Source organism: Cricetulus griseus, assembly GCF_003668045.3.
Source record: "Cricetulus griseus strain 17A/GY chromosome 1 unlocalized genomic scaffold, alternate assembly CriGri-PICRH-1.0 chr1_0, whole genome shotgun sequence".
Lineage (NCBI taxonomy): Eukaryota > Metazoa > Chordata > Mammalia > Rodentia > Cricetidae > Cricetulus > Cricetulus griseus.
The window spans coordinates 253,334,838-253,359,983 of record NW_023276806.1 but is presented as its reverse complement, the minus strand read 5'-3'; the positions used below and the strand labels follow the sequence as shown (position 1 = coordinate 253,359,983).

The 25,146-nt window shown below is 49.5% G+C and overlaps 1 protein-coding gene across 1 annotated transcript in view; it reads left to right on the top strand.

Annotated features, from left to right (window-relative positions):
- Kif6 (kinesin family member 6) overlaps nt 1–25,146 on the top strand; it is a 287,668-nt gene that overhangs the window by 254,892 nt on the left and 7,630 nt on the right. Inside the window, exons 16-19 of the mRNA XM_035451464.1 lie at nt 730–780; nt 20,555–20,639; nt 22,162–22,297; nt 23,753–23,835. Coding sequence (XP_035307355.1) covers nt 730–780; nt 20,555–20,639; nt 22,162–22,297; nt 23,753–23,835 — 355 coding nt within the window. The remainder of the gene's footprint in view (nt 1–729; nt 781–20,554; nt 20,640–22,161; nt 22,298–23,752; nt 23,836–25,146) is intronic.

Below are 25,146 nucleotides of genomic sequence, written 5' to 3'. Positions count from 1 at the left end.
ATTCAGCTGGACTGTCTGGCCAGAAAGCTCCAGAGACACCCTGTCTCTTCGTCCCCAGTGCTGGGGTTACAGACACAGGACACTATGCCCTGCTTTTCACGTAGCTTCTGAGTTTAGTGTTTGTTCAGTGGACGCTTTAGCAACAGAGCCATCTCCTCCCCTCCTCTGGTCCTTCCTGTTTTGCTGATGTTTCCTATGAAGGGAGGAGGAGCCCAGAGCAAATGAAGCAGTGTGATTCCAGTCCCACAGAGCTCTGCAACACTCACTGACCTCCATGTACACGCTGAGTGTCACCCGCTAACGTGACCCAGAATTATCTGTGCCTCATAAGCAGTGATTGGCTTTTCATACAGCTTTAAAATGAAAGAAGAGGACTGAAGAAAGGGTCTTAGACATTATTAAAAGATGGCATCCACTCTTCTCCTTTATTAATAATATAATTATTTAAGAGACCAGGGCCCCAGAAAAGTTAATCAATGACAGGTTTACATAATTAAACCATAAGATGGCTGACCCAAGGTGAAATCCATGTGATGTGCCAACCCCACCTCTGCAGTCTCCTTCCCAGCACCACCCTGGGTTTGGAAAGGCTCTCACTAGAAGCTGTGCCTGCTGGTATCTCGCCAACTCTGAACTTTGTTTCCCTCTGTTTGTCAGGTGCTCCTGAGGTGAGGTCTTCTTTCAGCTTGTTTGAAACTCACCGGTGATTTTCCTTTGTGTCTTTGACAGGTCAGCTAAAGGATGCCATCACCCAGCGGCACCTACAGCAAGTAGCTCTTGGTGAGTATGCCGCAGAGCCCTCAGAACAAAGAGGGGTTTCCTTGCAGAACCCTCAGAGTAAAGGTTGGTGTGTGCTGAGGAGCCCTTGGGATGAAGGGGAATATGTAGATGAACTTTCTTGTTAGGAGCACCAGCTCACAAATAATGACATGGAGACTTATTATTAATTGTGAAAGTTTGGCTTTAGCTTAGGCTTGTTCCTAACTAGTTCTTATAACTTAAATTAACCCATATTTTTAAATCTGTGTTCTTTCATGTGGTTCGGTTATCTTTATCCTGACTGCCCATCCTGCTTCCTCTGCATCTGGCTGGTGGCTCCACCTCTCTTCTTCCCAGAGCTCTCTGTCCAGAAGTCCCACCTCTACCTCCTGCCTAGCTATTGGCCATTTATTTTTTTATTAAACTAACCACAGTGGCACATCTTCACACAGTATAAAGGAATATTTCCACAGCAGGGATGTATGCTGCAGGCCCCTTGTAATAAATGGGGAGTGGTCCAAGCTAATCCAGATAAATGACAAGCCCTCACCACTCTGGAAGTTGAAGGAAGGTGAGGATTGGAGTCTGCATACCTCCTCTGGGAGAACCAACTCCCCACCCCACCCCGTGTTCTTGCCCTGGGCCACTGGTGACTGCACTTCCAGCTGCTTCCTTCTTCTCCCAAGATTCCCTATCCTATCCCAGCCTGAACCCTGCCCCTCAAAGAGCTATCCTGAGCCTTCTAGAGGCAGACTGATCAATCCTAACCATAGCAACCTATGGCAAAAGCAGCAACCCATCAGTACCCATGGTCTTATGGGCACCAGCTCTGTTCACCACTGTCATATGCACAAGAGCCCAGGGCATCCTCCAGACGGGGGAGGTTTAGGGGCCTGCCTGTGGTCACCTGGCTAGAGCTTGCTGGGTGATGACCTCAGGTCTCTGTGTGCATTCCCATGATTCCTAGCCTACAGCAATGGTTGGCTCAGTTCAGTGCATTGACAATGTCAATAGTAAACCCACATGGTCATAGTCCAAGAGGCCTCCTGCACCTTCGGTGGCAGACAGAGATGCAGAAACTGTCCCTTTTGATACGGGACTCGAGAAAATCGTATGGAGGATAGTGTCACTATCCAGAAGGCTGGTGGGACAGGTCTCTGGAAAAACCACCTCACTTTCTTTCCAGATGGCCAGGACTCAGCCACTAATATTCCAAACACCCCACACACCTTATGATAGCCTGGGTCCTGCAGTGACTCACAATTCAAGAAACCCAGTACCCAGGGCTAGTGGAAGGGAAGTAGCACATAAAATTGTCGAGAGCGTGACCCAAATCAGTCATAATAATGACCGTGTGAAGTGACAACTGATGAGTCAAAATGTCAGGACACCTATGCCCAGGCCACCTACCTAGGTGCTGAGCCTCCCACTGCAAGCCTTGGTAGGGTCACACTCTGCACTCCTAGCGTTGACATTCTCCTGGTGCCATCAGCCTCAGGGAACCACCGGAATGAAGGACGGCATCTGTTAGATAAGCCAGTTGACCTGGGTCATGGACCCTGCCCTGTGCTCACCCTGGGCATGTCACTGGAGCAGAGTCATCCCTCCTGTCCCTCATACAGGGTCCTTCCCTAGCTTTCATATTGCTGACTCATCAAAAGTATCGCCAAAGTGGAAATGCCACTCAATCCAGAAGTGACTATCACTTTGGACCCGGGGAAGCATGCCCATAGCAGGACTGCTCCATCCGGTCCTCTCTGCTCCCCAGCCCAGAACCTCCCAGGTCCCAGTACCTCCCCACTGGGACAGGCACCCTGAGGGCCTTTCTGCATGTTCTCAGAAAGCATGTGCCTTAATTCCTCAGCCAGCCTCCCGGAGGCTGTCTACACTGCACAGGTGTCAGGGTCAGCAGGGCCAGATGTCCTGAGGCAGCCATCAGCAAACTTCAAAGGGAAGGCATTTGGGCAGGAGTCCAATTAAGAGCTTCAGGAAGATCCATGTATTTTAAGAGCATATTATCCCTATTAGAGACGAGGTGTTAACATCTCCCAGCTGCCACTTTAGGGACTTGACTCCAGGTTGCTGTCCAGGAGCCTTAAGTGGCTGCGGCCCGATGTGACCCCAGTACAGAAAGGGTTTTTGTCTGTTTAGGAGGCTTTGTCCTCTGCCCTCACACTGCAGCTGACTCCTGTGTCAAAGGCTAGGACAGAGGACTTCAGAGTAGCCTCTGCATGTTGGTGTGGTCTGTGGTCTACTACACTGTCCGGTCATTTGGTTTTCTAGTGCAACAATTAGCCAGTGACCAGCCAGAAAGTGTTGGCTTCTCCGTCTTTGGTTTGTGCTCCCTTTGCTGCCTCGCCCTTCATATTAGACCTGCCCCACTAGTCTTCTGTGTGTCCCCAGGTTTCTTTGGAGGGCAGTGGAGTTGCTGGTTGGGAGTACCCTGGGAACCAATCAAATCTAAGCAGGAAAGGTCAGCTCAGACATTCAGGATTAGAAAGCATCTCTATGTGCAAAACAGATCAGTGTCCAAGGAAATTCATAAGAAGACATCTCCATATCCCAAAGAACATAGATTTAGGGGTGATGTGAGAGGCACCATTTGGAAGAGATCATTGCCTTGATGAGGGGAAGCCAGGGGTGTGCTGGGGCTGGCTCGAATGTCACAAGAACTGGCTGGTGATTATGGGGTGCTTCTAAGTTTCAACACAACTGATGTTGAAAATCTAATTATGTTTATAGTTGCATTATATTTTAAAACAAAAGCCTCAAACCCTTAATTTTCATTCTTTGCTAATTATAATGTGTGGTTTTGCAGTTGTCTGTGGCCATCAGACCTCTGGGGGGGGGGTCTGCACAGTGCATGCTGCTCTGCGTTTCCTCAAGCCCACCTTTTGACACCACACAGCAGCTTAAAGTCAGCTATGGTGGGAGAAATTACATCAAAGGAATGGACAAATCTAAACAAGGGCTTCCCTTCCGCCCCCCATGTAGCTGCTTTTGCTAGCACCGAACTGACACACAGACAAACACCCCATGAGGCCAGCCTTGTGTGTATGTGTATACACGTGTACTTGGGATTTTCTCCTCCCTCTCCTGACTACAAATGCAGATTATGGCTCTATTTTTAAACCTGCCCAAACTATATCCGGGAACTTCCTCACAGCCTTGGTCCTTTTGAAAACCAGTGAACAAGCAAATGCATGAAGATTTGGCACATGGCAGGGCAGCAGTGAGCCCCCTGGATGTGGCAGTCTGAGAGATCCAGGGGTGGCCTTGAGGAGACATGTCAGTGGCCACTTGTAAGAACATCAACAACAGACATGGATTTGGGGGGAGCTGCGTCCTGCATGCTGGCTTGGGGATGAATGCCATAGGGTTATTTTAACACAAGCATTACTTGGAGAGTTGAGAGTGTGGGTGCAACTGTACTGTCCTTGCTGCCTGGAATGGTACAATGGCTGATGCGACAGAAGAGACAACCAGCCTGTGTCTCTGAGGAGTTTCACATGTCTCTCTGTGTATTTTCTTCTTTGATATTCACAAATTCCCCAGGAGGTAAATTCTTATCTAGCCTTCAGAATCAAAGAAGTGGGAGAAGCAGCCAGCGCAGGGTTTGTTTTTTTACCCTGGACCTGATAAACAGTGCCCATGTTCGGGCAGACCGGCTCTATTCTTGGATCCCCAGCTCAGGCCTCACTGGGCTGGCCCACCCTGCTGCTCTCCAAGTTACAGCTAAGACCTGAAGTGGTTAGTAGTTATAGATGCACAACCAGATAGCCTGGTTGACTCAGGCTCTTCCAGCTGCCACACTGCACTACCCTGGGCACTTTGCCTGGCATCCTGGTGTCCATGCAGGGACACAGAACTAAACCCTGCTCTCCCAGAATCTCCAGTCTAAGCAGAAAGAGGATGAGTACTGAGAAGAGGTCAGAGTCAGAGCTGCCTATGTCCCCATCACTGTCCTTTCCCTTGCATGCACAGAGCTAGCTCAGCCTTGACCCCTCCAGGAAGACTCTCCTGGCCTCTTCCCCCATACTCACCCAGCCTCTTCTCCCCTGGTCTTGTTTTCCTCAGTCTTGCGTATTTCTGAACTCATCGACCTTATTTTATAATGACTAATAATTTCCAAGCTATTATCCACATTAAAACATGAACTCCTTGAAAGCTGGGTGCGGAGGAATTCAGTTTTGTGTCCCCGCAGTCAGCATAAGCAGTAAACAGGCCAGATCAATGGACCAATGAATGCTTCACCAGACGGCTTCCAGACCCACACATCTTGCAAAAGTACAATGAGACATTTGAACATAAAATAAAATAAGTCCATTTAAAAGAAGTAGAAGGAGTAAGTGCTTTTGGACCCCACAGCTGAGCAAATTACACACACAGGCAATAAATTTGGCTCTCCCTTGTCTAGCCGCAGAGCAAAAAAAAAAGAAGCACCCAGAATTCCCTGAGTTTTCATTTTCTGACAGCAGGGAGCACACTAACTAATTTATCTGCAGAAATAGAATTTCTTCCTGGAACTAAACTCAAGGCATAATTTATCGTGTGGATCTTCATGTAAAGGACACCTAGTGACACCAGGAATGATGTCTTCAACTGCAGTTTTACAAAAGACATCCCAGCGTTGTTTAACCAGTGATTCTCGTATCGACCCTCCATAAAAGCGAGAGGTCTGACATTAAAGCATAACTCACGGAGAGTGTTTGTGTGAGCAGCTGGGTAACAGGATCCAGGTACCAACTTTCTGACAGTCAGAGGGAGGGGTATAAAGTGAGGGCCTTCCACAGGGAATGTGTCGGCTGAGGCCACACCTCTCTTCTGGAGCAACAGTATTCTATGAAGGTCTAGGTCACATTCCACGCAGCATCAAAACTCTAACAAGAACTGTGCTTGGAACTTAAAAAATGCAAGACTCTCCTAAAGGTAGTGAGAAGTGTGTCAGGTAAGAACACCCCCTGCCCCACCCCCCAGCTTTGAGACATAGCACAAGGAATGGTGTCTGGTGCCCGTCACTGAGACCTTAGGACAGGAATGAATGTAAAAGAGCTGCCAGGATCCAGAATCACAGAAGACAATATGATATAGACTAAGGCTGAAGGAGTGTGTGTGTGTGTGTGTGTGTGTGTGTGTGTGTGTGTGTTGTACACTATTCTCTGAGTTGGGCCTGCTCCTCCCCAAGCCAGCTTTGTTCAGGTCCTGGGGAATTTTCTAGTGGTCTGGACCCACCTGAATGATCCTGTCAGGGACATCACTGGAGGATCTGACATAGTCCAGGGAGCCCATGAAGACCAGACTCTACCAAAACCTCCTGGTCCTTGGGACAGGTGACCACTCAGTTGCTTTGTTCTACCATTGCCCCAATGGAGTCACAGACTGGGGCAGAGAAAGGAGGGGGAGAGAGCACAGAAGCCCACACGCTTACCTTCAACCCACCCCCTGTGGAAGCAGCCCCCTGCCAGTGCGGTGGGCATGCCTCATCCACTGTGTCTCTGGTACAGTGATGTAAAGATCCAAAGACACCACTGGCAAGTTCTAAAGACATTGGGGATCCCTTAAATTCTACTCCTCCAGGTCCTCCTCCCTATGCCCCGCCCCTATTTTGCCAGCCTCAGCAACAAAAGAGGCCCTTGGATCATCACCAGCCTGGTGTGTGCTCTTGAAGGTGACTCCCCAGGCCCCACACAGGGCCTTAAGGAAGTTAAAAGGCCTCCTGGGCTGTCCCCTGCCTTCCGCCATCATCTCTTCCATCAAGAGCTTTGCTTCCTCAAGAAAATCCTGCAGTGACCTCTTGTGGCTCCTTGTTCTTCAGAGAGGCTGCGCTCTGGCTCGACCCGTTTGATCAAGCTCATCTGGGCACCACAAGTTGGGAGAAGTACAGAGACAAGCCAGGCTCACATACTCTCCAGGCCTCACTGAGTGTGGCTGAGGGTTAGAGACCAGTAGCCCACAGACACAGAGAAGACCCGCTGTCTGAGGCAGAGATGAACAGCTTACCAGCAGTGTATACAGAGGACTCTGAGGGAGAAAAGGGAGGAGGTATACCCCTCAGGATCACTGGTAACAGTGGGCAGAGCCAGCATGTAAACAGCAGGGTCCAGGAATGGTCCCCAAGCCCAATTCAGACAGGACAACTTGTCTATATGCTGTTAAGCTTGTGTCTGTAGGAAATGCCACAGATTTCACATGACTTCTGCCGGTGACTCTGTGAAAACACTCTCAAGTTAGATAGACAGTCCACACTGTGCTTCCCGAGTCGTCTCTGCTCTGCACATCCCTCTATGAAATGACGATTCAGTCTCTTCCCCCCCATTACACGGAGCATCTCTGTGCTAGTTTTGCTGTTGCTGTGATTAAAACCCCATGTCCAAAGCAACTTGGGCAGGAGATTAAATCACCCTACAGATTAAAGTCCATAATTAAAGAAAGCCAGAGCAGGAGCTCAAGCTAGGATCCTAAAGGCAGAAATGGAAGCAGACACCATGGGGGACCTCTGCTTCCTGGTTTGCTTCATATGGCTTGTTCAACCTGCTTCTTAAACAACCCAAGACCACCTGTTCAGGGGTGGCCACACCCACCTGCATGTGCTGGGCACTTCCACTTTAATCGACAATTAAGAAAATTCCCTCACAGATTTGCCTACAGGTCAGTCTAAGAGGTCCCTCTTCTCAGACGATTCTAGCTTGTGTCAAAGTGACAAAAATCCCACCCAGCCCATTTATTTCTTCCACACCCAGCCCCGTGATGAGCACACTGAACTGGGTTCCCACAGCATCTGTTGATATACCAGTGAGATGTATAGCATTACAGATTTGCCTTACAAATGTGCCGGGCAGCCTGGCTTCCATTTTCATCTGTAAAATGAGATGTTTGTACCAGCACCCAGCGCAGCCCCTGAGACTTAGCTACATTCTCTGACGGCTCATGGCATGAACTAATGGCTTTCTTGTTCTTTCCGGCTCTCAAGCACCAGAGTATGACCTCTATGAACGCAGCTGTCCTTAGGACGCATGCCACTGTGATATGGACACATGTGAGACTTGAATCAATTACAGATCATCTACCCTCTGGGAAACAAGTGTCATGGAGCTTGATTCCTTGGAATTTCAAAGAATGGGAAGGAAACAACATCCCAGATGAGGTGACATCTCAGAGGTTCCAAAAAGCAGCCAGGAAATTCTGAGACCAGCAACAAAGTCTTATCCCCTGTGTGGATCCCAGTTCACAGTTGTGTGTGAGCATATAGGGTGCAGTATGGTGACTGGGGACCACAGTTGAATCTCCAGGCTCAAGATGAAGGTTGGGATGAGGAGGCCTCAGCCCATTTTCCTACCCAGTCTGAGGCTGTGGCTTCAGTCTCCTGCATCCATCCAGATGTCCTTCCCAGAACTGTGGAGAACTGGGGACCGTATGTCCTGGCACCAGTCCTGAGCTGCAGTGTCTCTCAAAGTAAAGGCACTCATCCTGGGTGCTGGCCAGGGCTCTCAGGACCAAGGACCAAGCCAATGGAGGATGATTCACAGGAGGAGGCTGGTTAGTAAGGCAGAGGAGTCATGTGATCTACAGTCCCTAGGCAAGCAGGAGTCTCAGGAAAGCTGAGTGTTATGGTACCGTCCCAACCTTGAATGCTCAGGGACATTGGTGCTGTGAGTTCTGGACTAAGTTTTAACATCTGAGAAACACAGGCTCTGATGAGCATGGGAAGATGATCGATCCCTCCATCAAAGCACAGAGGCCAAGTTCCCCTGATGGATTCAATGATGCTCGCACACATTGATGAGGATCAGTACACGTGGGAATACCATCACAGATTCACAGGGAAATATTTGACAAACTCTGTGGGCATCCCTTGGCCCAGCCAAACTGACCATCTCACCTTGGGATCAGAAGGGGGACAAGAAGCATGGCACCTCTGTGATCTTATGACCTTGGCCTGTCAGCCCTCCTGTGCATCCCTTTCCTGGTCCCTAGGGGACAGACAAGTGTGTGCTCCAGAGCTGGCCTGCATTTCAGGTGATGTGTGTGTGATAGGCATGGACACAGCAGAGGCTCAGCAAATCATGATGAGCTCTGACAATGGTGGCAGGGGACAAAAAGAACCAAATGTCCAGGCAGTGGGCACAGACCCTGACACTGAGCCAACAATGGCTTGGAGCCGTCAGCACCACTACACCACTGGCACCACTGTCTAAGCTGGTGAAGTCACCACATCTGCTCACTGACACCACTCTGCTTCCTTGCAGAAATGCTACCGAGCCTCAGGAATGGGCTGTCTTGTCCTCTGAGCACTGTGCTGCTCATGAGGGAGCTGATAGTTCAGTGCCATCTTCTCTGTTGACAGAGACCTCATATATGTGCATTTGCATTAATTAGTCATTTAACCAAAAATCTAGAAGACAAAACACTAGCCTCTTGTCTTCATCTTCTAGCCTAGAACATGTTACAGATGGTTCCTCCGTATGCTCATTCCTGCCCTTGCACCTAAAAAAAATGAATCCCATTTGTGACAGACAGATCACTGCCCATGTGTCACAGACCTAGGAAAAACTTTCTCAACATCCCCAAAGAGCTGATGCATATATTGATGTCTCTTCAGGGAGCCACAAGGAAGCTGTTGTGAAAAGCCAGGTACTTACCCAAAACATGCAATATAGAAGTGGACAGTGGTAACTTACCACATAGCAGGATCTATTCACGGGGAGGGGAGGAGGGTGGAAAGAGAAAGATCAAAAAAGAGAAAGATGAACAACAGAGGGAATGATGGGGTAAAACAAGAGAAGCAGGGGTATGTGAGTTGTGTGATTAAACTCTAGTAACAATCTTTTGGGGTGGTCTGGTAATATTTGGTATAGAAGAAGACAAACTGCTCCCTCCCAGGCAATTGCTTGCTTTTCCTAGGAATGTGCCCACAGATGAGTCCAGAGAGACACTCATCATAGCATGGTTCTCACTGGAGAGAGACAAACAAGCCAGCCACAAAACCAAAGCTTAGAGATCCCCAGTTGGGCAACCAAGAAACTGGTGCATCCATCTAGTGAAAATTGGAATAAAAACGCAAGCACTAGATCCACCTGAGCTAGGTGAAACCTCCGATGTGCAGCAGTGACTGAAAGACAGGACATTGCTGAGGTATGCAGACTGTGTGGCAAAGCCGAGTTCCAGGAGCGTTATCCTGTTGTGTAATAACGGTTTTTCAGTGCTATTCATTAGTGCACAGTGGGAGGTGCTTACATTCCATTTCATGCTTGAGACATGTCTGGGTGTCAGTCCCTCAGACATTTATGAAGAGGACACCTGTGAAAACTCTTTCTAGCTCAAGAAATTGCTTTGTGATTTTTTTCCAATCTTTGTATGTGTGTATCTGTATGCATGTATATTATGTGCCTGTGTGTGTGAGCAGGCACATGCATGCTACAGAACATGCCACAATGCATGTGTGGAGGGCAGAGGACAACCTCGGGTGTTGGGTCTCATCTTTCCACCTTGTTTGATACAAGGTCTCTTGTTTGCTACTACACTCACCAGGCTAGCTCATTCATGCACTCACAGGCTAGCTCATCCATGCACTCACAGGCTAGCTCATCCATGCACTCACAGACTAACTCATCCATGCAGTCACTAGGCTAGCTCATCCATGCACTCACAGGCTAGCTCATCCATGCACTCACAGGCTAGCTCATCCATGCACTCACCAGGCTAGCTCATCCATGTAGTCACCAGGCTAGCTCAACTATGCACTCACAGGCTAGGTCATCCATAAGCTTCCAGGGACCCTCCTGCCTCAGCTTCCGAGCTCACTGCAGAAGAGTTGGGTTTAAAGGTGTGAGCTGCCACATCTGGCTTTCCGTGATTCTGGGGATTTGGACTCAGGTCCTCACACTTATACAGCATGTGTTACCCACTTGAGCCATTCCCCAGCCCTGTTCTTTTTAAATTAGACCTTTGAGAATTCCACACAACCAGTTTTGACTATATTCACCCTCCCCCCTTCACTCCTCCCAGACCCATCCTGCTTCCCTACCCACCCAATTTTACGTCCTTTTTTTTTCTTTTTCCCACCCATTGCATGTGTGGCCTTCTGCTGCTCTGTGGTCCTTAAGGGACTTTAAACATACACAATGAGACACCGAACTATGAAGAGAAGGCTGGTGGTATGCATCAGAATTCTAACATCTGTGGGGAGATGTGGGGGATAGTTGATGCTGGAGGCTGCAAAAAGGTTCCCACCCACTCTGTAATGGTTTATTTAGAAATGAGAATGGAAACAACTATATGAAATTATTTAGAGTTTTCCAAATATAGAGGTGGCACAGACCATGATTTGAGCTTCATTGAAATGGTTTCTTGTAATCCCAGAGCTCAATGAAGGATTAGGCTTCAAGGGTTCAGAACTCAAACAGAAATTACTGGTTTTGTGGAATCACCATGATGGTTGACTTGATAAGAAGACGAGGATCCCAGTCTTTTTCAAATTCATCTATTCATCTTAATTCTCCTCACTATGGCTCTGTCCATATCACCCCCACTTAAAGGTAAAAGCATAAATGCACCAGTTCTCATTTTTACCTCCAAGCATGTGGTCATTTCTAATGGACTTATAGCTGCAGATAGCATGCCCAGCATGTCGAACAGCGCAGGGGAATATATACATGAAAATCTCTCTCTCTCTCTCTCTCTCTCTCTCTCTCTCTCTCTCTCTCTCTCTCTCTCTCTCTCTCTCTCTCTCCCTCTGATTATAGGAGGTCTTCCTTCTATATCCCAACCCCAGACTGACTGACTCCACAATTCAATAGGTCAATGACTGTTCATCACAAAATACAACCAATTAAAATGGGTCATTGTATGTTGAACTGCAGTTCTAGCAATTTGAATTTCTCTCAAAGATAAGACTTCTCTCTTTTAAGTCCAGCAAAGGCCAACTGTTTCTGTGGTCAGCTTCTCTCACTGGAATTCCCTTACTTGCTCCATCCATTAAGGCTCCATCTCCTCAAGAAGGGGTTGGGAGGAAGGTCAGTTGACACAGATGTCTCCTATCTGGTACTGTTGTACCATGGCTTTGACCTGCCTCTTCCTCCTTTGGGGGCTCTGGAGTTCCTCTGCCATGCACCCTTGACTTGAGGGTGTGCACTTCTTTGGACAGTGTACCTGATACAGCCAGGGGTCAAGGCAAGGCATAGATAGCAGTATCCGTATTAGGAATTGTGAAGAAGATTGAATTAATTTAGGCCTATTCATAAAATATAGGTGAGTGTACCAAAGTCACAAGGGCCAACATAGCACCCCAAAGATACTAAAAACAACAAGTTATGAGGTGTTGTCAGGCCTAGGCCCAGGGACTACAAAGATTGAGCAGTGACTGGACCACTAAGACAGGGAGGGATGCATAGACCTTGGTAGCTGACACAGCTGAAGCTTGAATGTGACAGTTGAGTCCTGATCCTGCTCCTCCTTGGCTGGGCTGTTTTGACTTCTGTCTTCTCCCTCCCTGCAGTCGCCTACTAATGGTCACCACTGACTAATCCTCGGCAGGATACCAGGCTAAGGACCCCACCTTTATACCAGCCAGTTCCCCAGGGTGAAAGGGAGGGGGCACAAGAGGTGAGCTGGAGAAGTGGATGGAATAGAAACAGACGTCACAAAGTTCCAGGCAGCAGTGGCCTACTCCTTTCTTTACTTCTCCTGGGGTCCGGTTCCACCCAGGGAACCTTATTAAAAATGATCTTGGTCTCGTGGGGTGTGCTTGAGGATCTTGGGATGTGCTGTAACCAGCTCACACAAGTTCATTAGCACCCACTCTGCATCTCTTCCCAACTCCAGATTCAGAGACAACACATGTGTCTTGAAATCACCCACGACTCTAGTGTTCACTTCTCACTCAGGCACACTTAGACATGGGCTTCCCACCAAGCTCGCTACTGGTCTCTTCCAAGCCCCACTTGCTGAGGAAGAGTGCACAACTCCATACACACTTCCCTCCGTTAAAAGGGATATGAGCACTGGAGGAAAATGCCTGGCTGTTGTTGTTTGGCTTTTTGAGACGGGGTTTCTCTGTGTAGCAGCCCTGGCTGTCCTGGAACTCGCTTTATAGACCAGGCTGGCCTTGAACTCACAAAGATCCTCCTGCCCCTGCCTCCTGAGTGCTGGGATTAAAGGCACACACCACCACTGTCTGGCTTGGAAAATGTCTGGTTCTTTATTTTCAAAGTTTCTTCCCAGGGCATCAGCTCTGGCCCTTGTCTGAGATTACATGAGAATCTGAGCTGTTCGGCCAACTCTTGCCCTCTTGATACACCAGTTTTGCACCTTGGAGCTCATTTGTGGCTCCAGTGTGTGATAAATGATTGCCCAAATAAACCAAAGTAAAAACATATATCTCCATTAAGAGTCCCCAACTAAATTCCTAAAATCCTTTAAACTTCCTGTTAAAGCTAGTCAAGGGATTGGTCAATGTCAGTGCCATTCATATCGTCATAAGAGAGAAGGCCTGAATCACTCTCTGGCATAGGCAACTACACTGCCCAAAGGCCTGCATGTCCTGGCAACATGGCAGCCATGCTGACGGGCTCCAGCTGTGAAAGAGGTAACAGGTTCTCAGGATGTCCAGTTCTTATTTCCTTCTAGGAAGCCAGACACACCCATGTGGTAACTATGGTTCATGAATCTGAAAGGGCAGGAGAGAGTATTTTTAAAATTTATTTTTCTTATTTTTAATTATGTGCATATATGTGTGTCCCTGTGAGGGTTTGTGTACATGAATGCAGTGTCCAAGGAGGTCAGCAGAGGGTGTCTGGAGTCACAGGCAGTTTGACTCAGAGCTGAACTCAGGTCATCTGGGAGAGCAGTGTGTGTTCTCATCCATCGAGCCGTCTCTCCAGCCCCTGGAGTGGGATTGTAAGATATACAGTGCTTTGAGAGAGGGATCGTGGAGTCACGAAGGGTTGTGGACAGGATCGTGGATAGATCAGAAAATGGTGGAAAGAGTATAGAAAGGCCTGGGAACAGATGTGAGTGGGACAGAGCTCCTGGTTGGGCAAGGATGACCATGAAGCCATGAAGGCCTTTCCTGAGTATGGAGGGTTCCAGGGGTCTCCCTCTTGTTGCTGATGGACCGTGTGCACTCTGTCCCTCTCTGTGGCCCACCTCCTCAGGGAACATGATGAGGGACAGGAAGAGTAGTACCATCCCAGGCATGTGACTTTGGGCAGCAGCAGCCCAGGGTAGGAGAGAAAAATTGTTCACACAGGCAAAGACTCGGAGGGGCTGTCTGGCCTGTGATTTTTCCCCCAAGATAGACATTCGTGCTTGTATTAAAGTGTCACTTTTCTCCTCTCAAAGATCATCTGTTCTCCCAGAGGGATGACAGGCAGTGTGTACAGGGAAGGTGGGGCAAGGATGGTGATGTCCCGGGAGCTTCCAGGCATGTGTCCACAGACCTCTTCATCATGGCTGAAGTCCAAGCATGTTCTGTGCAGCTAAGGGACTCCACAAAGCCAATACCAAGAAGGATAATGGCACCAAGCACCGTCAGTATGATGAGTCCAGTTGACAATAAATGTGAGCCATTACGCAGAAAATGGTCTGATTGGGAAGCCAGACGCTTGCTGACCAGTGTGGTGATTGAGCCACTGCACCATTAATCTCCATAAGAGTAGACATTTTGACTCCTCAAACAAGATGAGGCTAGGTGATCTATGGCTCTGTGAGACGGTTTAGTCCAAGGAGAGCCAGAGTGGGTGTGGAAAGAATTCACTTGGTAGATAAGGAAATGCCTCATCGCCCTGATACCCTGCCTAGTATGGAAGAACAAGAGAGCCCACCGCCTCCTGCTGTGCTGGGCCCTGACCAGGTGACAGCTTTGTTAGGCCCCACAGCCTGTGCTCTCCAGAAGCCCAGAGGGTCCCTTTCAGCTTCACAACGTGGTTACGGTTGTCAGTGTTGCTTACATGAGTACCTCTAGTATGGTCAAGAAGATGGACAGGTTGCTCCCAGGAATGGCCTGAATTGTGGCAGACCCCTGCTCATAGCCACATATGCCCAGTGGGGGCTCAGCACACACAGGCTGTTGTAAGTAAAGGGCAGTCTTCACAAGCCAGTACCTGGGAAGAGACTAAGGCTTAATTTTGGCCCTGCTGCAGATCTGAAAGTCATTCATGGGCAAAAGCACCACCCCACCCACTTAGGGTGAGTCAATACCGATTTCAGCCAGCTGCCTGTGGCTCCCTGCATCACTGAAATTGCTTACAGCCCCAGCTTGGAGACTAGACGGAGCCGGGTTCCCAGCCCAGCACTGCTTATCAGCAAGCATCCCCCGAGGAGGCCAGACCCCTCCTCAAGGCCGAGTCCCATCTGGGACAGGAACGGACTTCATGAGATGACACCTGTGAGGTGCAGTTACAGCCACAAGCATTACACAGATTCTGCCAAGCCCCGAACGGGGGCCAAGTCAGGCAGCTCTGACCTCATAGAGCTTGAGTGTACATTGCTGAAAATCCCCATGCTCCTGCCCCTTCAGCACAGTGCCCTTCAGTGTCTGCAGGGCAAGCTGGGGCCTCCCGAACACCACCCCTCATGCAGGTCCATTTGTCTCCAGAACTCCTGTACAGGTGCTAGCAGTGAAAAGGGCCCAAAGCCTTAGCTGGTTCCTTAACAAGGGGTGGGGGAGCTCCAGGGGACTTGCTGACAAATGTGGACTCAGCAGGTCTGGACCTGGGCCCAGCTGCCGCTGTGCTGACAAGCCCCATAAGCATTTTCAATGAGTACCCCAGTCGAGAGCCACCGAAGCAGAGAAATGAGATTGTGTACAGTCCAGGCATCAGATAACTGTGTAGAGTGTGGGGGGTCGTGGAGAAGTGGTGAGGGGGGGTGGAGACCTCCCCAGCAGAACCAGCTCAATCAGAAGGGCCCACGTCTTGGCTGGCATCCCGGCAATGGAGGAATTGAGTTCCCCTGCCCTCTGGCTTCCTGGTTTGCTACTCAGCTGCTTAGGGCTTCCTCCTTGTGTGACATCCAGATGGACAGCCACCGGGGTGAAGCTGAACCCTTTCTTCTTGCTTGTTTTGCATTGCTTTGGAGCCTTCTGCTCATCATGGTGACCTCACAGGTCACTTGGGGCTGACCCCTCCTGTGGGGCTGGCTATCCCAGCCAGAATCCTATCTTTGAAAGAAAGGCTCCCCCTGTGCCCCCTGTCAGGTGATTGGGGGTTCTGTCCATGGCCAGGGTCCCAGTGGGAACAAAGACCTACAAGCCCAAGAGCCCTTTGTCTTCCCCCTCTCTCCTCGCTCATGTTTTCATTTGCCTCCACCTGACTCCTCAGCCCAGGCTTCTCTTCACGGGGGCTGGCTCCTGTCTCCTGGTGTGTCACAATGCAGTCTACAAAACAAGCATCACCTTTGGCCTCAAGCCCATCTGGGACAATGCGGGTAGCTTGTGTGTCAGGGATGCTGTGCCTTCATCCCAGCTGCCCGAGGTCCCTCGTCCCAGCCCTCTTTCCCAGACTTTGTCAACAAGCTTGGGGGATCCTGGCACCATCGCCATTAGCAGCTCTTCACTGCAGAATAACTGTCTCAGATCATCTGTGAAGGACAAAATCAAGCCACTCTCCCACTGTTAAGCCCTCAGCTCCCTTGTGTCTCAATGCCAGTGTCCTTGCCATGGCCTATGGGGCCAACCACACTCTGCTGCAGTTTCCGATTGTTCTTTGTCCTATCCGCTCCTCTAGGCACACAGGCCTGCTCGTTGCTCCTCATAGGCACCAAGCAGGCTGTGCCTTGAGTCTTTCACGCGCTTCCCAGTCCCCTAATTTATTCAGGTCTCTGCCCTATTGCCCCCTCCTCCAAGAGGTCACCCACCACATCACGCCACACACTTTGTATTTTTGTCCAGCATTGTCTTCCAGCCTACCGTATTATGCTGAAGACCTACTTTTGTTGCTGTTTATTGAGGTTCATCTTCATCCCTAGAACTAACCCTTCTGGAATAGGACGGGCCATAGTCAACACTAAAGAAACATTTCCTAAGGGCTAGTGAGAGGACTCAGTAGGTAATGGCACTTGCTTTGCAAGTCTGACAGCTGAGAGAACCAACCGACTCTACAAAGTTGTCCTCTGACCTTCACATGCACACCATGGTAGGTGCGTGTGCATGCACACACACACACACACACACACACACACACACCTTGTTAAGGAAGTGAAGGAGGGACCAAGCACCCAGGTAGTCCTGTGGCATTGCCCACTTCCCCTAGTCATGCTGATCCTTGGTCCACTCAGTAGAACAGCAGAACCCGCTGTGGCGGTGATGATGAAGGGGGTGGCACACACTGACCTGGACTCAAGGACTGAACCAGCAATAGCTGACATTAGCCTTCTATTCTTGTGTCAGACACACTCAGAATGACCCCTGGACCTGTGGCTCCTGGACAGCACACACACCTGCAGTGTACCCACAGAAACCACCACACATCGTGGAGTGAGGCAGGAACCTACCTCCTGCAGAAGGGCCTGAATGCATGGTGGGACTGAGCACCCTTCACCTCGCTTCTTCACCCTCACAGCCCTTGGTGCTGCCTCCCATACAAAGCCAGAGCCCTTCTTTCATCCTCCTCCTCTCTGCTGGTTCCTGGACCCCAACCATCACTCTAGAACAAGCTGTCTCTGAATCCCTCGTGTGCCCTTGGTTTGCCCTTGGTCAAAGGTGTAAAAAGATGAAGATGAGGCCAAGTTCTGTGTCAGCAGGCCACATGACAGATGGGCCCCGAACTCCTAGGGAAGGAAGTATCCTGACCATTTAAAGGCTCGCTGTCACTTGGTGTTAATACACCACCTTCCGTGTTTCACATCTGCCATTTTTCAAAGACAGGGCAGTCAAATAAATGGGGGAATCCAGTGTGTATTGTACACAGCCTCTAAACAAGGCTCAGGAAACAGGAAGGTCCCATCTCTAAAGTGCCCTGTGCCTGTGACTTGGAGGTCAGGGAGGATCATGGATAATAAAGACCAGCATTCAGCCTCATAAGGCTGATAAAATGTTCCCACAGGATGACAGTGTCATCTTCAGGTGGGATGACAGAAGATGCCTGCTCACCTAGCACAAGGAAGGAAGGGTAATTGGTTCCACAAGGATAAAAGCCAGAGTAGTAACCATTTAGCATATATAATCATATATATCAGTGAAGCAGGGAGGGGGGAAGAAGAGTGTAGACCTTGGCAGATAGAGGCCTCTCTGCAGGGGAATTGTGCAGTTGGGATCAAAGTGTCCGCCCATTGGGACCAGGTACATTGGAACCACTTATGAAAAGCACTAGAGACCTTTGACTAGCCACAGGCTTACCAGAGGGCCACACGGGCCATGATGGAGAGAGCTGGCGTAGACGTGTGCCTCCATTCACACCTCAGCTTTGCCCCTCCCTAGCTGCTGTTCTCATCTGTGTTGTTCATGGACCCCAGACACGAAGTCTAACTGAGGGGAGTCACCAGTGCCTGCCATGCATGGTCATGCTAAGGACTTAGTGGTGCAGGGGGGGACCGTGGGCCTAGTCGCCTTGGCAGGACATTTCAGAGAGAGGGCATTCAATAAATGGCCTGCATTAGTAACTGACCTGCTGCAGACTGGATTACTTGGGGTTTCTGGAGGGTGGTTTTGTCTCCTATAGCCCCAGCTGGCTTGAATCTCAATATGCAGCCTAGGATGGCCTCAAGCTTTTAATGTTTTAATGCTTCTGCCTCAGCCTCCAAATGATGTGTGTGTGTGTGTGTGTGAGAGAGAGAGAGAGAGAGAGAGAGAGAGAGAGAGAGAGAGAGAGAGAGAGAGGGAGAGAGGGAGAGAGAGAGAGAGGGAGAGAGAGAGGGAGAGAGAGAGAGAGAGAGAGTTATTTGTGTGGGTATGAATGTAGGCAGGTGCATGATGCCAGGGCACACACATGGAGTGGAAGTTGGAGTCAAACTTGCCTTCTACCTTCTTTGAGACAGGGTCTGTCTTGTCGTTTGCTGCTGTGGATGGCAGGCTATCTGGAGAGTGAGCCTCAGGCGACTCTCCCACCTTCAGCTTCCATCCTACCCCGGGATGTGCACCACTGCACCAGCTTCCGGTGCCTCTGGGTATTCAAACTCATGTCCTCTTGCTTTCGTGGCAAGTGTTTTACACACTGAGCCATCCCCCTGGCCTGAAATTGTATATTTAAAAGTTGGAAGGAGCAGGAGCTCCTCTCCACCCTGCACCTCCCACCCTGGATGGGCTGTTACACTGGGTCTCTGGTTTTGAAACGAGGTAATTAGGCAGTATCAAGGTTCCTGGACCTCCACACAAGGAAAGGGGTAAGTGGGCCTGCCAGTGAGACTTCAGACTCATGTTGTGTGGTGTTTAATATTTAAAGGGCCCTCCGAATAGAAAAGACATTCTGTGCTGCTCCATAAAGCCTGTGTGGAGATGAAGGGGACATTAATGGGGACAGTCTCTGTTCAGAATCAGCGGGAATAGCTGTGACCCATGAAACATGTTCTCGTAAACAGCATTGAGCTGCCAGCCACTGCATGCCTGTGAACAGAAAGCAAATGATTGGAGAAATGGCCCAGTGGGTGAGGCACACAGGCCTCAGTTCAATCCCTGGAACATGGTTGAAAGTGGAAGCAAAGAGTCAGCTCCATAAAGTTACGGATGCCATGCCACATATGCACTTCCCACACTAATAATAATAATAATAATAATAATAATAATAATAATAATAATAATAATAATAATAATAATAATAATAAAATGGAATAAAATGTTCCAGAAGGATATTTGAATATAGGACCCTGGCATCCACACAGATGGGGATCTGCCCCAGGATCTGGAAGTTAGCTCCAGGATTTGGCAGATTAGTCTCCTTAAGTTTCATCAGTAATGTAGGCTTGGCTTGATGCTTCCTTAAGTTATTGCCATTGGGATTAAGTCTGATCTTGTTCAGGAAGATATGGACTGGGGGACAGGGGTTGGGGGTTGAGTTGGGAGAGCAGGAGTGGGGGATGGGGAGGCCTTCATTCTGTGGTATTCACTCTTGGGGGGAGGTTTGGCACCTTCACTCTTGGGGGGATAGCAGGAGGGTCATGGACTGGAGGGCAGGGGTGGAGCCAGGGAGGGGGAGGTAGTGAGGCCTTCACTCTGCTGGCTTTGTGGTACCTCTGTGTTGACTAAGAAGCACTGCCCAATGGCAGACGCCACCCAGAAGTTTAGCAGATGAGCTAGGAGGGTACCTGGGGCTCCCCAGCTACAGCCAGGTCACCACACAAAGGAGTCAGCATCGAGTCAGGTCACAGCTACCAGCCAGTCCCACTGAGGGCTCAGGCCTCCCCCAGACCTTGCCACTGGTTCTGTCTCTGGTCACAGAGGATGCGGATTCATGTCACCTCCATGTCAGCCTGAAAGTCACAGTCTTTTATAGAGGTAAAGAACAAGAACTGAGGTTCTGATTCCGCTGGCCCGCCCGTGCAGGCACAGTAGGCAGTCAGAGCCACGCCCTCTTCTTGGCCTAGAAAGGGCTCTTTCCGCAGTATGGAAATGCAGGTTGCCTCTTCCCTGTGGACCCCAGAGGACATGAGTGCAGGGGAGAATAGGAGAGGAGGAGCAATCCCCTCCAGTGACTGAACACAGAGGAGGGTGGTTTGAAGCCAAGCTCAGGCTGCCACCCAGAGGCTCCTGAAGGAACTCCCAGGACCCCTTCGTCTTTGGATGCCCTTGAACTCTGTTACTGGCCCCATCACATTTTTCCTTCTGCCTTCTTTGCTGCTATAACCCACTGGCATCTTCATCCTCCAGGAATCTCAGAGAACTCGGTCACACCCTCCATGCCTGACCTCCAGGAAGAGAAACTTCGAGCACAGCTGGAGGAAGAAAAGACTAGGTGAGCTGTCGGTTGTTGTCACACACATTCTGACCCCAACCCCTGGGGCCAGCCAGGACTACCTGGAGCCTCCCAAAGCCTCCATCTTCCCCTTGGGAAATGTGTCCAGCCTGGAACCTCAAACGTCAGGAGGTCTAGGCCTGGGAAGGGTGGGGGCGCTGAGTAGGGAAGCACCCTGTCCAAATGGCCACGGCTCTTTAGAGCGGTGACTGTCATCCTGTGGATGGTGACACATATCAGACATTTACTTTATGATTCATAACAGTAGCAAAATTACAGTTCTGACATAGCAACAAAATAATTTTATGGTTGGAGTCACCACAGCATGAGGAACTGTGTTACAGGGTTACAGCCTTAGGAAGGTTGAGAAGCACTGCTCTGAAAGAACCATGGTGTGCTTCACTCCACAGCTTCACCAAAGCTTCCCTGGGGGCCCAAAGTGACTTTGCTTACAGCGTGACGAGATGTAGATTTCCCTGATCGGGTGCATTCCTTCCTGTATCCTCCATGCCATGGCTGGGAACTGGTGGTTCAGAACAAGTCACCTTCCTGCCTCAAGCTACTGATGTCATCACTGCAACAGTCCCCCAGCACATGCACAGGCACGCACGTCAACACACAGAGGCATACATGTACACACACATGCATGTACACACATGCACACATGAATTCATGCACATGCAGGCACACATGTACACACACACACACACACACACACACGCACGCACGCACGCACGCACGCATGCACGCACGCACGCACGCACGCACGCACACACGCACACATGCACGCACACACTCACCTGAGCAATGCTAGCACCTAGCACTGCACTCCCTCACAGCTTCCCAGCAAAGGCTCAAGTGTTGCCCACACCTGTGTGCTGCCATCCACACTGGCATTTCCCTCAGTTGTCTATCTGCCCCTCGATGTATTAGTGCTTCTCTCGTTGCCATGACAAGCAATTGCAAACACAGCTCACGGAAGGAGGAGCTCATTTCTGCTCCTGGTCTAAGGGTACTGTCCATCACGGCAAGGAAGGCACAGGCAGGAACACAGGCTGCTGATGACACAGAGATGGAGGCTCGTGCTCAGCTTTTCATTCCATCCAGACTTCAAGTCCATGTGCTGGTGCCACCCATGTTCAGGGTACATCAGCCCTGCAGTGAAAGCTCTCTGGAAGCACCCTCATAGGTACCGACATAGAGGTGTGTCTCCTGGGTGACTCAGAATCCAGCTAAGCTGACAATGAGGATCAACTGTCACACTTATCCTGAGTACCTGCCCAATGAAAGGGAGTTCTCATTCTTGCAGAAGATCCCCAAGGGCTTACTGACCAAAAAAATGACCCACTTTGATCTCTCTGATGGACTCAGCACCTGATGCCATGTTCTAGCCTTGGCAGACCCTCCTTGGCCCCCTTCCGAGCATCAGGGCAGCTCTGCCAGGCTTCTGTGACCTTCTTCATTTACAGCATCCTCCTGTGCTGGTGACTTCAGGGTGTCAGCTTCTCTGGTCCCACTGTAGGTACAAAATGACGTTCATGCGCCTGAAAGCCCTGAAGGTAGAGATTGAACACCTGCAGCTGCTCATGGACAAAGCCAAGGTGAAGCTGCAGAAGGAGTTCCAGGTCTGGTGGACTGAGGAGGCCAACAACCTGCAGGTACGCTGTGGAGACATCAGGACATTCAGGTGGGAGCTGTCACGTGCAAGACTGTGGCCTCCAGGAGACAATGTATGTGGTTTGGGTTGGTAGCGAAGTCACAGCAACCATTGCTGCCATTTATTAATGTCAAGTAGAAGATAGGGTAGATGAAGATGTAATTGATTCCCATGTATGTCCACAATGACCCTGGCCTCTGTTGGCACTCTGAGTCCAAAACTATTCCTGGAGTTTATCTGGGAGTGAGGCTTTCAGCCCAAGGGAGTTCAGCACTGGACAGTAGCCAAGGGTCACAAAATACAACCTGGAGAAGTGTTTGGACAAGGCTGGCAGATTCCCGTTGCTCGTTAGTTATATGGACCGTGAAAGCCAAAACAGCCAAGGTGCTTGGATCCATGTGCCTCCTGCCACCCAGGGTGTTGTCGCTGAAACAAAAGAGGCCAGATGGTGGACAACAGAGATGATAGACACCTTGCCACAGGGAAGCTAGTGCCCCTCAATTGTGGGTAGTTTCATAGCCCACCCTATAAAAGTCTCTTAGGTGGACTGAGGCAGAACAAGGGAAGTGATGAGTGTTCTGTGATGCCTTTCCAGAGTGACAGGAAGCCAATGGGAACAGCCTGGAAGCAGCTCCTTGCAGACTCACTATGCCCATAGGTCCAGAGAGGCTCAAGGTGTTGTGGGAGGGTCATGGGGTGTTGTGGGAGACTCAGAGTCACTGCTACCCCAGCCTTGCTCTCTGGGGTCATGGAGACAAGCAGAGGTGAGTGCTCCAGAAGTGTTCCTTGACTCCATAAGAGGGTCTTAGGGACAAGGAGAAGCACGCCTAGGAAGGATTTCCTGAGAATTGCTGAATGACATCATACTTTCCTCTTTCTACCTGAAAAAATTAATATATGCTCCATTTGAGGACCTGGGGACACAGAAAATAAGCCAGACCTCACTAATAATGTCTGCATCAAAGACAGTACTTCAGTGAACAAAATTGATCATAGCTATGTCTAGATTTATTTTTGTCATGTCCATCATTCATACTGACTTCTACAATAGGCTTTCCCCACTTGAAAATGACATCAACAGTTTGGAGAAATGGCTTAGTGGTTAAGAGCACTTCCTGCTTTTCCAAAGGATCAGAGTTAGGTTTCCAGCACCCAGACTTGGTGACTCACACCTGCCTTTAATTCCAGTTCCTGGGGACCTGACATCCTCTTCTGGTCCCCAAGTTCACATTCCATATAAATAAAGGTTTTGAAAAAGAAAAGAAAGGGTTTTTTTTAAAAAAAAAAAAAACTACATCAAGGGTTTCAGGTGCAGCTCAGTGGTAGAGCACTTGCCTAGCCAACCTGAGGCCCCAAGTTCCTGACCCAAGGCTGGGGAACAGAGGACAGGAGTTACATCAAGAACATTATACCATGGATTTATCTTAACTTACAAAATGCCTTCTTGGGCCAACAGGCAAACTCCCCAACCACGAATCCCCAGGAGCACCTGAAGCCACTTCCCCAGCAGGACCAACCACAGCTTGTCTCCAAGAAAAGGTCAGTACAGAACCAGGAGCTGAGTCTGGGGCTCCAGGAAAGGCTCCCAGGGTCTGGTAGAATAGACTGCCTTTGCTGTTTAATTAGTTGGAGTCCCCCAGGCTTGTGGCTTTAAGTTCCCTTGAGTGTGCACCCCTCCAGACCCTCTCTCTGAAAGCCAAGTCAGTGCACCCACCACCATGTAACGGAAGAAAATTGGTCCAATCTCGTGAGCCCTGGTCCTGCCAGCTGAGGAGGAAGAAAGGGTTGGTGTGAGCAGGAAGGGCATGGTTTGGGAGGGGTTCTTGAGGAGGGGTAGCTAGCAGTCAATCTACCAGGACCCAGGGAGTTGTGATGAGAGTATTAACATCCCTTGTCCTAGAGAAGATTCAGTGGATACATGGGCAAGATGTGGACAGCCTCCCACATGGCTGCATGAGTTGCAAATGCCTACAACACCAGCTCCAACAGATCTCTTGTCCTCTAGTTCATTCTCTCTGGTGGAGAAATCCAATGGTGACTGCATGTCTCCGCACACAGTGCCCCGGTCTCTCACTAGTCATCAAACACGGTACCAGTCTCTGATCAGCACCTCCTGCCACCCACCCCTGCCAGGCCAGAGGAGGGGACAGCATCTCTGCCATCCAGGGGCTATCAAACCTTTAGGTTAAAGGACACCAAAGATTCCGTGTCAGAAGTCTGAAATGAAGCTTTTTAAAAAGATACCAGGAAGCAGGAGAGATGTCTCAGAGGTTAAGAGCACTGGCTGCTCTTATAGAGGACCCAGGTGTGGTTCCCAGCACCCACATGGTGGCTCACAACTACCTGGAACTCTAGTCAAGGGCATCTAGTGCCTTCTTTTGATCTCCAAGGGCAAAACACATTCATGCAATGAACTTTGATACATTCAGGCAAAACACCCATATAAAAATGAAAACAAATAAATATATCTAAAATTAATAAGTAAAAGTAAGATGTCACAGGCAGGCAGTATCGTTCAGTGGGTAAAGGCTCTGCCACAGAAATTTCTGACCCCTGATTTTGATGCTAAGGATCCACACAGTGGAAGGAGAGGATCACCTCCTGCAAATTGTTCTCTGCCCTTCACATACATGCATGCTATGGTGCACACACACACACACACACACACACACACACACACACACACACACATTTTTAAAGATGTCAGACAGTGCCAGGAGAAACGTGAGGGAAATGTCACACAAATCCCAGCCAAGGGACATTCTACAAAATACCTGGCCAGTGCAGCTCCAAAGTAACAAGGTCATAAAAAAAAAAAAAAAAAAAAAAAAAAAAAAAAAAAAAAAAAAA